The 16922-nt window shown below is 40.2% G+C and overlaps 1 protein-coding gene across 1 annotated transcript in view; it reads left to right on the forward strand.

Moving 5' to 3' along the window:
• SYCP2 (synaptonemal complex protein 2) overlaps positions 1-16922 on the forward strand; it is a gene marked incomplete at its 3' end in the record, with an annotated part of 87912 nt that overhangs the window by 13914 nt on the left and 57076 nt on the right. Inside the window, exons 13-17 of the mRNA XM_079784689.1 lie at positions 6942-7002; positions 9738-9886; positions 11038-11112; positions 11575-11721; positions 16310-16409. Coding sequence (XP_079640815.1) covers positions 6942-7002; positions 9738-9886; positions 11038-11112; positions 11575-11721; positions 16310-16409 — 532 coding nt within the window. The remainder of the gene's footprint in view (positions 1-6941; positions 7003-9737; positions 9887-11037; positions 11113-11574; positions 11722-16309; positions 16410-16922) is intronic.

Below are 16922 nucleotides of genomic sequence, written 5' to 3' on the forward strand. Positions count from 1 at the left end.
GTTTGGCTTTGTGGATAGAGCGTCAGCACAGGGATTGAAGGGTCCAAGGTTCAATTTCTGTCAAGGGCATGTACCTTGGTTGTAGGCTCAATCCCTGGTCCTGGTCAGAGCACATGTGGGAGACAATCAGTCGATGTCTCTATCTTGCTCTCTCCCTCTTCCCTTCCACTATCTAAAAATCAATGGAAAAATATCCTCAGATGGGAATTAACAAAACACACACATACACACACACACAAAAAAAAAAACAACAAACCACCCAATTTAATAATATTGATTTCATTGTATATTTTTGTAACTATTTCAATATATTTCAGTGTTATCTCAGTGATTTTTATAAGTATGATAATGTGTGGAGAGCGGCTACAGTGTTTGGACAGATTCAAGCCTTGGACTAATGAGAGGACACAATCCTCTCATGGCAAAGCCACGTGCAAGTCCCAGCACAATTATAGCCAAAGGCTATAGTTGTAAGCTTGACCTTATGGTCTGAACCTATGGTCCCAGGTGGCTGAGTTATGTGGGCTTGATATAGAGTTCAGGTCATGTAATTGAGTAAGATTTGAAACCCATGAGAACATTATAAACATCTTGACCACGCCCTTACTTTGCCTGGTGAATCTGGTTATAAAATAAAGACTCGACTTGCAGGCCATGGCACTGTCTCTCTAAGAGGGCAGTGTCCCACCTAGCCCAAGTTTTATTCTCTTGTCTTCTTTAATCCTTCACCGCCCCCCCTCAGGTTCACCCATGGCTATGCTTGTGCGGCACAGTAAAGTATCAAGCTAATCCTATATAATAAAAGCCTAATATGCTAAGTGTCTGGTCCTCTGGTCGGCTGTCCAACCAATCAAAGCGTAATATGCTAATGATATGCTAAGGCCGCTCAACCGCTCGCTATGACCACCAGGGGACAGATGGTCGACTGGTCTACCAGGTGCTATGATGCGCACTGACCACCATGGGGCAGATGCTCCAACTGGTAGATTAGCTTGCTGCTGGAATCTGGCCAATGGGGACTGAGCGAGATGGGCGGCCATGCCATGTAGCCCTCCCACGTCCCTCCCTGGCCCCAATTGTGCACGGGGAGGGGGATCCCCTTGGCCTGGCCTCCACCCTCTCGCAATCAGGACCCCTCAAGGGATGTCGGAGAACTGGTTTTGGCCCAATCCTGCAGGCCAGGCTAAGGAACCCCACTGGTGCACGAATTCATGCACCGGGCCTCTAGTTAGAAATAAAAACTATTTCTGATGATTAATGCAACAGAAAAGAAAAATTAACACTAAATTTTATTACTATTTTTTAACAGCTTTTCAGAAATAAGTTACATGTTAATGTCAGATAAAAGTTAACATTCACATGAATAAAGTGAATTGAGTCTAGAAAAAAACAACAGTTACTCAAATACAGAGGCACTCAGAAATAATATTAACAGATGACAAATGCTCTTATTCATTCATATAATCTTCTGCTTGAAAATAGTAAGGAGTTGATTCTTATTGGTAGTATTTTGAAGTGAATTTTAGTTCTTTTTCTTCTATGGTATATGGTAGCTATGTTTAAAACCTCCAACCAGGCGGTATTTTTTCTACTGACCTCTTTTTAACCTGAGGAAAATTCTTGAACCTTTGTTTCCAAATAGCTGCTCCTTAATATTTGGTACTTTGGGATACTTTAGCTCAAACTGTATAATCACTTTGCCCAAATCTGAGCAAAGAGTTTATCTGTATGTACTAATCTAATTGTGGCACCTGATATTATAATGAAGCATTAGTCCTTTTAGTTGATCTCTTGTAAAATCCTGCTTTTTCTTCCAGTTCAACTCGTAAAGATGAACATTAATCAAATGCCTTTTAGAACTTCCACATACCTTTGTTTCTTTTTATTTTATAGTACTTCTTAAGACTGCTTGATTAAAATGGAGTTCCAAATACTAGCACTGCTTCTCAGGGGTGCACTGACAGTTTTCATTAGTTTATTTATTCCTGCTGGATTTCTAGGAATATTTTGTTTATTTTTTATTGATTTCAGAGAGGAAAGGAGAGAGAGAAACATCAATGATGAGAGAGAATCATTGATTGGCTGCCTCCTGCATGCCCCCCCGCTGGGAATTGAGCTCGCAACCCTGGCATGTGCCCTGACCAGTAATCGAACCATGACCTCCTGGTTCATAGGTTGATGCTCAACCACTGAGCCACGCCGGCTGGGCTATAGGAATATTTTTAACTGGATTTTCTTCAGAAACTGAACTTCAATTTTGGGAGAAGAGGACAGAATTGTATTGATATAGTTCCTGCCTTCATTCAGCTTGGTTTATTGGATGATGTAGACAAGAAAATAAGCAGTATAATATTAAACATGATTGGGATAGCATAAAATGCATTTATAAGTATTTAATGCCTGTTATGTTCCAGACAATGATTTGGAGATGCTAGGAAATTCTTTTTTCCCAAAATAGAGTATTTGGAATCCTCTCTCCTCTGGATTTCTATAGCAGTAGTACATTATCCCTGTATTCTCTCTTACTAGAAGCCATTCTACATGAGCAGCTGCTTAAAACCCTTCTTTTGCCTCTTTACCATGGTTTAGATGTTCTTTATGATCTCGCCCCTGGCTATTGCTCTGACAACTCAGACTGTTCTTTAGGCTTACTATGTTCCAGCTGCATCTTACTTTTTTCTGGTCCTCTAATATAGATTATGCCCATTTTAGGTCTTTCTGCTTGTTGGCTCTTCTGCTTAGAAACCTCCTCCAGATCTTTGTATCTTAGTTCCTTCCCATTTAGATTTCAGCACAAAGCCCACCTCTTTATAGAGGTATTCTCTGGTAACTCAACCTAAAGTAACCTCCCTGCCATATCACAACACATTGTCCTGCTTTATTTTCTTTATAGTAAGTTATTTCCACTTAAAAGTCACTGTGTTTGTTGTTAGTTTGTTTGTTTGTTGTCCGCTTTCTCCCCATTGAATGTAAGATTCATGAAATCCAGAACCCAACTTTCTCATTTATAGCTATCCATATCTTTACTAATAAAAGGGTAATATGCTAATTAGACTGGACATCTTCTGGACATCCTTCCGGACAAAGCCATGGTGGCAGGGGCCAAGGCAGAGGTGGTTAGGGGTGATCAGGCTGGCAGGGGAGAGCAGTTAGGGCAATCAGGCTGGCAGAGGAGAGCAGTTAGGGCGATCAGGCTGGCAGGGGAGAATAGTTAGGGCAGTTAGGGGGATCAGGCCAACAGGGGAGAACAGTTAGGGGGATCAGGCCAGCAGGGGAGAGCAGTTAGGGCAATCAGGCCTGCAAGGGAGAGTAGTTAGGGCAGTGGTCGGCAAACTCATTAGTCAACAGAGCCAAATATCAACAGTACAACCATTGAAATTTCTTTTGAGAGCCGAAAACAGACTTCTGCACATGGGCCACGAAGTTTTAATCACACTGTACGTGCACGCCTGCACGTGTTATTTTGTGGAAGAGCCACACTCAAGGGGCCAAAGAGCCGCATGTGGCTCGTGAGCCGCAGTTTGTCGACCACTGAGTTAGGGGGATCAGGCTGTCAGGGGAGAGCAGTTAGGGGTTATCAGGCAGGCAGAGGTCCCAGATTGGAGAGGGTGCAGGCCAGGCTGAGGGACCACTCCCCGCTCCTGCGCCATGCATGAATTTTGTGCGTTGGGCCTCTAGTTTATTATAAGAATGAATAAATAGAATATTCAAAAAACTGAAAGAGCCCTGGCTGGTTTGGCTAAGTGGATAGAGCATCAGCCTGCAGACTGAAGGGTCCCGCATTCAGTTCCGGTCAGGGGAACATGCCCAGGTTGTGGGCTCCATCCCCTATTGGGGGTGTGCAGGAGGCAGCCAATCAATGATTCTCTCTCATAGATATTTCTGTCTCTCTCTCCCTCTCTCTTCCTCTCTGAAATCAATAAAAAATATTTTTTTAAAAAACACTGAAAGATATATAGTATGGTTTGTGCAAAGGAGACTGGAAATAATAAGGCAGTGTGAAGCCAAAGAATTAAAAGTAGGAGGTAACATCCATTTAATGAACATTAGGAACTATGTGCCAGATATGTACTAGGTGCTGAGGACCACACTCATGTAAAAGATTCTCCTAGTGGGGGCAATGGATTAAAAAGGGACAAGACCAGAAGCAGGTAGGAGACTTGCAATAATCCAGGTGAGAAATCATGGTGGCATGGTTTTGGAAAATTACAGTGGGGATGAATGGAAACAGATAGATTCTAGAAAAACTTGAGAACAGGTAGAATTGAGAAGACTTGGTGATTTGTTTGTAGTAAAAAGAAGAAGGATTAATAAAACTGTGGTAACTGGATGGTTGGGAATGCTGTCATAGGAGGATGAGTTTTGTAGGGAAAAGATGATGAGTTCAGCTTTGAGTGTTTTGATTTGCAGATATTTGTGGAATATTTAGCTGAGGATATCTGGTGGGCAGTTAGATATACTGGTCTGACATTTAGGTAAGGGAACTGATCCTTAGTAGAGATTTAGAAGCTATCTAAATATAGATGATAAATAAAATCATGGATTTAACGAATGCCTAGATGACAGAACTGTGAAAAACACACATTTATACAGGGGAGGTAGAAGAGATTTTGGCCTGGAGGATACTTGAAGAATGAGCCAAAAGAGAACACAGTTAAAAGGTATGTTATGGAAAGCAAGGGATTGGTGTTTTCATGAGGAAATGATCAACACTGTCAAAAATGTTATCAATGAAAGAGCAGTTGCACTTAAGAGACAAGGATTTAGACATTCCTGGAAAGCTGAAATATAGAGGAAATAAGACATCAAGCTAAGGGAAAGAGCACAATAATAGCTCAAGTGTGATGTGGATTCAAGGGAGGGATTTTTGTTAGGTACTTTCTTTTAAGGATAAGAACTTACTAAAATTGATGACTGGGATGGTAGGTTGAATAAAAAGTTGATGCCAAGAGGAAGAGAGTGTAATGGAGGGAGAGTAGGGGATGAAGATGAAATAAGATGGACACAAATTTATTGGTAACTGTTGAAACTAGGTAAGCACATATTTTGCATTAGTTATATTATAATTTCTACTTTTTAAAAATCTGCTTAAAATTTCCCATAATATAAAAAAAAATGTAAAGGAAGACAGTGAACCATGTGCCTCCATATGCAAGGAAGAGTCATTTTGAAGTTAGTAGATGATAACCAGTAGGTACTGGCACAGAGTATGTCACTTGGCATGGGCCTGAAAGGTAACATCTGTGTTTTACACACAAAGAAACAGAAAGCTGTTCAAAGCACTGGGGAGAGATGATTCCAACACTTTCCTCCTGACCCGGAGCTTTTGAGTTATGGAAGAATTAGCACCTTAACTGAAGAGGGTTATAATGGTAGTATTGCCATCAGGGTATAGACTGGTTTCAATTAGGGAGAATTTCTATCCTATCTAATAAAAGGGTAACATGCAAATTAACCACTCAGTCACAAAGATGGCGGCGCCCATAGCCACAAGATGGCGGTGCCCAGTCCTCTCAGCGCTGGAGTCCCCCAATCCCGGAGGGGGGGTGGGGGCGGCCGTTAGTGGCCTGGTGGAATGCTTGCTTCATTGCCCCGGTGACAAGGCAAGCATTCCACTCTGGCTGCGGAGGGCCTCTGGGCAGTGAGTGGCAAGGGACGGGGGAACACTTGCATTGTCATCCCAGCGATGAGATAAGCGTTCTGCACGCCCGGCTGCGGATGGGCCTCTGGACGCAGAGAGCCTCTGGCCAGCAGGCACAGAGTGGCCAGGCCCCACAGAGAGCTACTGGCGCATGGATTCATGTGCAGGGCTACTAATAGAACGAGAATGAGTGGTCCTTAAGTAACTACAAAACTGCATCTATTTTTCTCACAGATTACTGGAAGGTTTTAGGATCCCATCTCTTAGGAATGGCACCCAATGTTCACTGACTTTTTTGTTAATTCAATATTTTATTCAGTTATACACATTTTCTTTTTTTAAAATATATTTTTATTGATTTCAGGGAGGAAGGGAGAGGGAGAAAGAGATAGAAACATCAATGATGATAGAGAATCATTGATCGGCTGCCTCCTGCACACTCCCTACTGGGGATCGAGCCAGCAACCCGGGCATGTGCCCTTGACTGAAATCAAACCTGGGACCCTTCAGTCCATAGGCCGATGCTCTATCCACTGAGCCAAACCAGCTAGGGCTATACACATTTTCAATGAAAGTACTTGAAGGGAAAAATATTTTAGGTTATTACTGTGCATTCAATGTTTAAATCTAAGGACAGTCAACAGTGGGAATTGAGGAATGTCTATTTCACAAAACACTTCCAAGGAAGAAATGAAAGGTTTTGATAACATTTTTGTTGTTGTTAATTCTCACCTGAGGATATTTTTTCCATTGGTTTTTCAGAGACGGAGGAAAGGAGGGATGGAGGGAAGGAGAGAGAGAGAGAGAGAGAGAGAGAGAGAGAGAGAGACACCTGGATGTGAGAGAGACACATTAACTGGTTGCTTCTTCCCTGTGGCCTGACCAGGATATGGAGCAAACCTGAAACCCAGGTACATGCCATTGATCAGGAATGGAACCCCTAGACCCTTTGGTGGATGGGCTGACACTGTAACCACTGAACCACACCGGCCAGGGCAGGATTTGGTAATTTTTTTAAAGGTATCTTGAAATAAATATTAATGGACAGTCACTTTTTTGGTCAAGAGTAGAAAACCATAAAATTAATACCATTATTTCCTTTTAAGAGTGAAACAAATAAATGTGACATGTATAATGTATTATGCAGTCAATAGATGGAGCAAGAAACGTGCTATATCAACTGGTTACTTAGTAATAAATAACCATTATTGTTTGTATAACTGAAAAATTGTGATTATAGAAGCTTTAAAGCAGGAATAAATTATTTGTTTATATTTAAAACCTGTTTTTAAATTTTAAGGATCATCAGTGGGAAGCAGTCACTGTGCCTGAGGAAGAAGTACAAATATACAGCATTGAAGGTATTAATATTATTTTCTATGATTCTTTTTTTTACTCTTATCATATGGAATACAAGTTGGATGCTGTCGGGAAAACAAAATAGGTTAATGAAAGCAAAGTCAACATTTTCATTATGTTCACCTTCATAAATTTGATGGTTACTTTTCCCCCTCCCACAATCTTCCAGCTCCCTCCTGTACTTATTTCCTTCTCTGTCTAGTCTACAGCTCATGAGCAGTCACTTTCTTGTTCATATGTTCAAGGTCTTGTCCTTCCATCCTTTTTGTTTGATTAGACCCAAACAACTGGAATTGCATAACCCTGCTGGACAAAAGCAGACAGCTTGGCAGACTGGCACCACTGCAGGTTCAGATATCAAGAGCTGTTAGTCATTGCAATTGGCATGGGGTAGAGCAGCAGTCACCAACTGGTGGTCTGCAGACCACTGGTGGTCCGTAAAGTCTGAAAAGTTGGTGACTGCTGGTTTAAGGAAACCTTTGGAGCAGTGGTCGCCAACTGGTGGCCATGAAGTTCGAAAGGTTGGCGACCCCTGGGGTAGAGCATCATGACAGTTCGTATTTGTATTTTCCTAATGACCAATGGTATTGAGCACTTTTTTATGTCCTTAGTGGCCATTCATGTGTCTTCCTTTGTGAAGTATTTATTTAAATATTTTGTCCATTTTTTACTGGACTGCCTTCTTTTACTTTGTTTTTGAGTTCTTACATATACTGAATACCAATTCTTTGACAGATATATGTTCCATGAGTATTTTTCTCCCAGTCTATCTCTTACTTATTTATTTTCTTAATGGTCATTATGAAATGGTCCTATTTTGCCTATGGTAATATGATTTGCTCTGTAATCTACTTTATGTAACATTAATATACCCTTCTAGCTTTTCATTGGTTAGTTATAGCATGGCATATATTTTCTTTTATTTTTAACTTATTCGTGTGTGTGTGTGTGTGTGTGTGTGTGTGTGTGTGTGTGTTTAAGGATCATCTATACATATATATAGTGCGTTTCTTGTAGTTGTCATTTACTGGCTCTTGTTTTTTAAATGTAATTATTGCTAAACTTTAAATTTACCATCTAGCTCTCATAAAACCCTGCCATTCCACCTGCCATGTTTCTATTTTTCTCTCTTTTTCTTCCTTTGTATTAATTAATTTTATATGCTTTTATTGTATCTCTTTTGTTGGCTTTATACTCCTTTTCTTAGTGGTTGATTTAGGGTTTGATATATCTTTAACCTAATAGCGTGCATGTTCAAGTAATATTATACCCCTTTATGTAGAGTGTAAGAACCTTGTAACACAATATACTTCCAACATAGTATAAAATGTTTCCTCACTCAATTTCTCTCTCTCTTTTTTTTTTCATTGTGGTAAAAAAGAAAAAAAAAGCATAATATGAAATTTACCATCTTGGCCATTTTTAAGTGTATAGTTCAGAATATTAAGTATATTTACATTGTTATGAAATAGATCTCCAGAACTTTTGTCATCTTGCAAAATTGAAAGTCTGTATCCATTAAACAACTCCCCTTTCACCCCTCTACCAAGCCAATGATAATCACCATTCCATGTTTTACTTGTATGAATTTGACCATTAAGTGGAATTAATCTTCATCTCTAAAGCCTGAAAACTTAATGTTGAAGCTCATGATTCCCCTCCCCCCAAAGAACAAACAAACAAAAACTGGCAAAGTTTGAGTTAGAAAACGTTGCAACTATCTTCAAACAATTAGTAATTCTTAGTTCCATCAAAGGACATTACTGTGGAAGTTTCATGACTGTATAGTTGCAAAAGCAAGTAAGACATTTTCAGCTGGGTAAGCCTCATAAGAATCAGAGTATTCTAGCCTATGGGGACATGTGTCCTATAGGGTAGGTCACTGAGTGGCCAGCAGAGCTTTTCCTGATGTAGGGATAAATTTTTCTTCTTGGTATGCTCCTTTTCCCTCAAGATGATTTCCTGCCCAAAAGTATACATGGGGCGCAGGGAGGCTGGGGGCGCGGGGTAGGGGGGGGGAGGAGGGAAAAGTATACATGGGTCAGCAAGAAGAGCACCACTGGAGGTTGGACAGAGCCAAAGTGGCGGTTAGCCCATAATACAGGCACAGGCATTGGGTGCCAGGTAAATCTGATGATTTCTTGGAGGAAGGGAGGTGAATACCTCTTATAAACTGGCACTTACAATATCTTCTTTTACTGGATTGATAAATTAATTGAAGGTTAGCACTATATCCTTACTTCAAAATTTCCTAGCACTCATGTTTTTAGCAAATGCTGTTTGTCTACTGTCAACATGTTTGTAACTACTGTGGATTTAATAAAAATGTTTGAACAGATGCTTATGTATAGAAATATAGTTAATTATAGAATTAGCTCTTTTCTTTGTTTGCCTATTTTAAATTAAGAAAATAGTGTTCTCAGATCTGTTCAAGGACTATTTATTAAGAACCTGTTGGTGTTCAGAATGTATTCAGAGCTTTAACTCATTAGTTATTGTATGGCCCGGTAATTTATAGATCCGGAAATGGAGGCTCTGAAAAATAAATTGATTTAATTTTTTTTAAAAAATTGACTTGATTTGTTTACATAGATACTATTAGAATTAATTTAAATACTGTGAAATTCTAAAAGTTAACTTTTAGAATTTACTTTTATTAATATGCTGTATACTTATTTATAGTATACCTATAGAGTAGTATCATAGAAAATAATCAGTATGATTTGTTTGTGTACAGAGAAAGAATCGAAGAAGCTACTGACCATAATTCTGAAAAATATTTTAAAAATTAGTAACACAGAAGGGAAAGAATTGCTTTTGTATTTTGATGCTTCATTAGAAATCACTATTGTGACACAAAAACTTTTTGGTGCAAATAAACATTGGGTAAGTGTTTAAACTATTTATAATAAAATCCATTATTTTCAGATTCTGGAACCTTTTGGTTACTTGGGATTATAAGTTTTATTAATTTTTTCTAGGATTTTTTAAATGACACAGAGATTTTCAGTTCTTTAAATTTGTATTGGAATAGCCATCAGATAGCTAGCCATACCCTTTGAGATACCTATTAGGAAAAATCTCAGATGACAAAATTAGCAGCAGCTACTAAAAGCATTTAATGAATTCCTGCCAACTATTTAAAACATAAAATGAGACAAAGCCCTGTTTTCAAGATAATAAATATAATTTGTGAGAATTACAGAATAAACCTCAGAATATGTAAATAAGTGACATAAAGAAAATGAAGTATAGACATTGAGGGAAGAGAATGCTCTTTAGGAATTAGACTTGAAAGAAAGGCTGTAGAGATGGGGTTTGAATGGCCTTTGAAGTTGATGGATAAAAGTAGGTATGACCCTTTACACCACATCATGAGTTAGATATTGTCTAACTGGGAATCCAAGGTGACAATTCATGTTATGTTTGGAGGATATAGTCTGTCGACAAGTTCAGGTAACAAAAATACCATAGACTAGGTGTCTTAAACAACAAACATTGATATCTCACTGTTCTGGAGGCTGGAAAGTGCATGATCCAAGGTACCAGCAGACATGGTGTCTGATGGGGGCACTTTTCCTGCTTCATTGTGGCCATCTTTTCACTGGGTCCTCACATGGTGGGTAGGAAAGGTGAGGGAGCTCTCTTGAGTCTCTTTTATTAGGGCACTATCCCATTTATGAGGGCTCTATGTTGGTTAGCTCATCCATCACCTCCCAAAGGCCCTGACTCCTAACACCATCACATTGGGGTTTGGGCTTCAACATGAATTGGGGTGGGAGCACAATCAGTCTATATAGTGTAAAAGATTTATGGTAAAAAAAATAGAGAATATGTTTATGATCAGCCCTTGCCAAAATGACAGGCTAAGAAGACTGTGGTTAGTGGGGAGTCATTAAAGTATTCTGAGAAATATATTTATATATACAAAATAATGACTTGAAATAATTTGGCAATTTTGAAACATATAGGAAATAATTATATTAAAATAGAAAGAGCTAGAAGAAAATGATATCACTGAATTAATTTAATTTTAGGAGTTTACCAGAAAACAAGGTATTTCAATTGCCGAAACACCTGTGCATATACTTTTTGATGCAAGTGGATCACAGGTATGTGTCTAACTTACTTGATTTTAATCATTGGGTTAAGTTTAACTCAAATAATAGCACAATAATAAAGTTCATGTTGGAGGGTAACTGTCTAAAAAATAAATTGTCTAAACATGGATAATGCTTCAATAAGATATAAATGATTTTTAAACATTAATGATTATTTGAGTACAGAAGATAGATAATAAGTTTTTAATCAATACCAGTTTTGGTAAGTTTAGAAATTAGAAGTATCTGTCCTTCCACTAATGCAAAAGCTTGTGTTAGATCTATTAACATTTTTAAAAGTAGCTGCTTTTAGTTGAGTTATTTTGTAAGACTAAAAATTATAACAGTACATAGAATATGGAAAGAATTGACCTTCGGAAAGAATTGACCTTCAGAAGTGTGATATGTCCAATGGTTTTTGAGGATGTCCTATAGTTTGCAGTTTTAAATATTTATTTCCGCATTCCCCAACAGATTCTTGTGCCAGAAAGTCAAATCTCACCCATTGCAGAAGAACTCATTAGTTTGAAAGAAAATCCTAACTCCCAAAAGGAATTTGCTAAACCTCCAGAATACATCAAAAATAGTACTCAAGGGGACAGAAAAAATAGTCAATCTGAGGTAAATATGGTGTCAAAATAGTTGTTTATAATATGGATAGATAGATAGATAGATAGATAGATAGATAGATAGATAGACAGATAGATCAAATTATTGCTATATATAATTACAAAGAAAAGCATCTGTAACATTTCAAAATACTTTCCCTGCCTTTTATAAATAGAAACAAAAGGTATGTTTTAGAAAATTATGTTTATGTGTAAGGGTTAGAACAAGGTGTAACCTATACTTGGAAATTCCAAGTTAGAGATATATAACCTTTCTGTCCTCTGTTTTTCCCTCTTCCTGTGCCATTGAGGATCTCCTCTAGGCCACGTCCTGTAGCACCATTTCTCAGCCTCAGCCTTCTTCATCATAGCTTCCTGGGACACTGAACATTGCTAACAGCCCTCTCTTCCTTAATGTCCTCCTATTGTTTGACTTCTATGTTAGTATTTTAATTCTCTACCTCCTTCTGTTACTATATCAGAAATACTGTCTCCCTACCTCCAGAAAGTAGATTTGCTGTCAAAGATTCATACCCCAAATCCCTGTGCCTTCTCCTTTAGTGAGCTTCCTTCCTATGCATAATTTAAGCTCTTAAAGTTCTATAGCTACATCTCCACTTACTATTTTAATATTTCCTTCTCCATGTCTCTTCAAGCCCTTTTCTGAAGTCTAACAGATAAGTCTTTATCTTTCACCTCAAATTTGTATCTGCCTTCATCTTATATAATAAAAGGGTAATATGCAAATTAACCCTAATGGGAGAACAACTGGTTGCTATGACATGCACTGACCACCAGGGGGCAGACATTCAATGTAGGAGCTTCCCCTGGTGGTCAGTGCACTCCCACAGGGGGAGCTCTGCTCAGCCATAAGCTGAGCTGACAGCTGTATGCGCAGCGGTGGTGGCGGGAGCCTCTCCCTCCTCCTAGGCAGCACTAAGGATGTCCGACTGCAGCTTAGGCCCAATTCCCCAGGGATTGGGCCTAAGCTGGCAGGTGGACATCCCCTAGGGTCCAGGGCTGCCAGAAGGATGTCTGACTGCCAGCTTAGGCCTGATCTACGGGTAGCGGGCCTAAGCCAGCAGATGGACATTCCCCAAGGGGTCCCGGGCTGCAAGAGGACACAGACTGGGCTGAGGGACGCCCCCCACCACCAAGTGCATAAATTTTCATGCAGTGGGCCTCTAGTACTTCCATAATGAACCATTGACAATATCCTTGATTCCAGCCTCTTCTCCCCCTTACTACAACCAATGCGTTAGTGATTGTGTTTCCTAGTATCTCCCTACTCTCTACCTTGTTCCTTTCATTCCTCACTTTCACTTACCTCGATTAACATATTAACCTCTTAATTTATCTTTGACAACATTGTTTTTCTTGTGAGCTACCTTATATGGTAGAACACTGGTTTTTCTTACTGTTAGCACTTTTCTGCTCAGAAAACTTTGTGATCTGTGTTGATCTCACTCAGTCTAATCTTTGACTCTGTTCTGAGACTACAATTTTACTCTATCAAAATGCCCTTCACTTTAAGAAGGTCAGTTGCTTTGCTCTCTTTTTATGTCATGGTCATGCTTGACTTGATACTTTTACTTCTGTTGTTCCTGTTTTACCTTTACTCATCTAAGGTGTATGTACATTTGCAAGTCTTGGTTCATTTTCATCTTCTTCCTAGATTTTTTTCTGATTATTTCAGTATTTACTAATCTTTTACTTTTAAGCAACTATAAATCACACAGGCTTTTCCATACACTTTATTATGTTTCTTAGGATTTTTCCCTTTAGTCTTATATCTGTCATTAAATTTAAAATGTCATCTTATATTTCCCTTAGATGATTATATCATAAAAAGCATTTTTATGTCTTTATATCAGAATCATAACTTGAGTACTTACTAAAATGCAGATTCTTGGACTCTTCTCTTCCTCCCTCCCCCCCCCCCTGGCCCATCTTATACCTACTGAATCATATAGGACCTCTGGGAAAGATCTTAAGCACAGTAAAGTTTTAAAACATTGCAGTATTATGAAATAGCCACTATGTTTTCAGTAATTTCAAAAGATATTGTGTTTTTACTGTGGTTGTTTCTCATGGTTTAAGATAATTACTCCTAGCAAAAGAAAAAAATGTCTGATGCCTCAATAAGGAGTCACTGAAGCATTTATATGATTGACTAAACTGTTCAAGTCCCATATTGCTATATACCACTAGGAACTGCTTTTTTTTTTTTTTTTTTTTTTTTGGTTTCGTAGTTTGTTTCCTGCTTAATGTTAGAATTCACTTTTCTCCTGTGCTCTCCCCACTTTCTTCCATGCACCATATACAGACCTATACCAGACTCCATCAGTATTTTTTTCTCTGTCTTAGGGTCAGGTGCCTTTTTAAAATAGCTCTCCTCCTCCTCCTTTATACTTTGTCACCATCTACTCCTTTATATGGTACCCTGTAACATTCCTGTGCCATGTTGTTCCTGCCTCTGCTTATCTACTTCTGTGGCTCTTATCAGTCATTCCAGGATGAAGTTAAAAATGCAGCTCATCAGACCACTAGCTTGTGTGTCATTGAGTTTCTGAATTCCTTTAGCTACTTTTTACTCCAAAGGCAGTTTAGTCTTCGCAAAATATTAAAACAATGTTTTAAATGTGAGAAAGTTTTAGACAACGATTAACATTATGAATGCATTCACAAACAAGTTTAATCAATATGTGTTTAAATATCCTCTACATGAAATAGAATAGGAAACTGTGAGCCATTGGTTAACTAGCTAAACTCAGTAGCAATAAAATTTTTTTTTACATGTCTAGATGTTCTATAAATATTCTTTAAAAACAATATCCCTTTCTTGTTTTGACTTCCTGTTCAATACCAAACATTAGATAAAATTCTTAATGAAAGTCAGCCTAAAACAGAAATTTCTGGGCATCATCCCATCTAATAAAAAGGTAATATGCAAATTGACCATCACTCCAACACACAAGATGGCCGCCCCCATGTGGTCAAAGATGGCCACCCCATGTGGACACAAGATGGCTACCACAAGATGGCCAGCAGGGGAGCGCAGTTGTGGGTAATCAGGCCAGCAGGGGAGGGCAGTTGGGGTCGACCAGGCCTGCAGGGGAGGGCAGTTGGGGGCAATCAGGCCTGCAGGGGAGGGCATTTGGAGGGAACCAGGCCTGCAGAGGAGGGCAGTAAGAGGTGACCCGGCCATCAGGGGAGGGCAGTTGGGGGGGACCAGGCCTGCAGGGGAGGGCAGTTAGGGATGACCAGGCCATCAGGGGAGGGCAGTTGGGGGCAATCGGGTCAGCAGGGGAGCAGTTAGGCATCAATCAGGCTGGCAGGGGAGTGGTTAGGGGGTAATCAGGCTGGCAGGCAGAAGCGGTTAGGGGCAATCAGGCAGGCAGACAGGCGAGTGGTTGGGAGCCAGCAGTCTTGGATTGTGAGAGGGATGTCCGCTGTCCGTTTAGGCCTGATCCCAGGATCGGGCCTATACGGGCAGTCAGACATCCCTTGAGGGATCCCAGATTGGAGAGGGTGCAGGCTGGGCTGAGGGACACCCCCCTACACCCCCCGTGCATGAATTTTGTGCACCAGACCTCTAGTCTATACTAATAAAGGGGTAATATGTTAATTATGGCAGACGTCTTCTGGATGTTCATCCGGACATCCATCCGGACAAAGCCACAGTGGCTGCGAGGCCTGGGGCTCAGGCAGCCTTGGGCTCAGGCAGCCATGAGCCCCAGAGGCTGCAAGACCCAGGGCTTAGGCAGCTGTGAGCGCCAGCGGCTGCGAGGCCCAGGGCTCATACCAGCCATGAGTGCCAGCGGCTGCGAGGCCTGCGTCTCAGGCAGCCATGAGCCCTTGTGGCTGTGAGGCCCAGGGCTCAGGTCTCGCAGCCCCCGTGGCCGGCAGTGCCAGCAGCAGCAGGGTGATGGGAGTGGTGTCTTCCCCTGATCATCCAGGTCGCCTCCCGCAGAGGGAGGCCATACTGCGGCTTAGGCCCACTTCCCATGGGGAGCGGGCCTAAGCCACCAAATAGGACATCCCCTTAGGGCTCCAGGACTGTGAGAGGGGGCAGGCCAGGCTGAGGGACCCCCCTCCCCAGTGCATGAATTTTCATGCACCGGGCCTCTAGACCTATATAATAAAAGGCTAATATGCAAATCGACCGAATGGCAGAACAACCAATTGCTATGATGTGCACTGACCACCAGGGACAGACGCTGAACTTAGGAGCTGCCCGCTGGTGGTCAGTGCGCTCCCACAGGGGGAGCACTGCTCAGCCAAAAGTCCTTAGCCAGGCTCACGGCTGGTGAGTGCAGCAGCGGTGGTGGGAGCCTCTCCCGCCTCCATGGTAGTGCTAAGGGTGTACAATTGACGACTTAGGCCCACTCTACCAAGGGCTTCCAGACTGTGAGAGGGTACAAGCTGGGCTGAGAGACCCCCTGAGTGCACAAATTTTGTGCTCTGGGCCTCTAGTGTTGTTTATTAAATGCCACATATCTTTTGTGTACAGTTAAGGTAAGTTGTTATGAATAAGATTGTAGAATATTTAATTTCAAAAGATACTGTGTGTTTATTGTGGTTGTTTCTCATTGTTTAAGATAATCACTCCTGGCAAAAGAAAAATGTCTGAAGCCTCAATCCTTGTTACTGGTGCAGAAATATACAACAAGAGAAGTCCATTACATTTAATCAACACATGTGAGTTTTCCAGTCTTAAAAGATTTCTAACAACTGTTAGTATATTTTAAATCAGGCCTTTTTAAATTCAGGGATATGCTGGACATAATTTACCTGAAGGATATGTTGGGGATATAAAAATTGAAAACTATGAACCACTAATGTCAAGAAATTTCAAATGTCTAAGAAAGGTTTAATGGGTATTGACATATAAATATTATTCAAAATATTAAAATCCAGCATTAATAGTTTAATATTTAAGTGGGAGCAGCATGACATAGTGGATAAAACATTGAATTAGGCCACATTGGCTTGTTTCCCCACTCCCAACTATGTACATGGTACAGATTATCCTCTAGCTAACCTTAGAACCAGTTTCCTTCCTATAAAACTTGTGTAAAGGTTTAAGTAAAAATCATTCATTCACATGACAAGGAATATTGTGAAACATTTGGACAGTACCTGTTACATACTTAAAGTTAAATAAAAATAAATAACCTGATACTATATACAAATTGCTATAGATACCATCTT

Source organism: Cnephaeus nilssonii, assembly GCF_951640355.1.
Source record: "Cnephaeus nilssonii genome assembly, chromosome: 11".
Taxonomy (NCBI): domain Eukaryota; kingdom Metazoa; phylum Chordata; class Mammalia; order Chiroptera; family Vespertilionidae; genus Cnephaeus; species Cnephaeus nilssonii.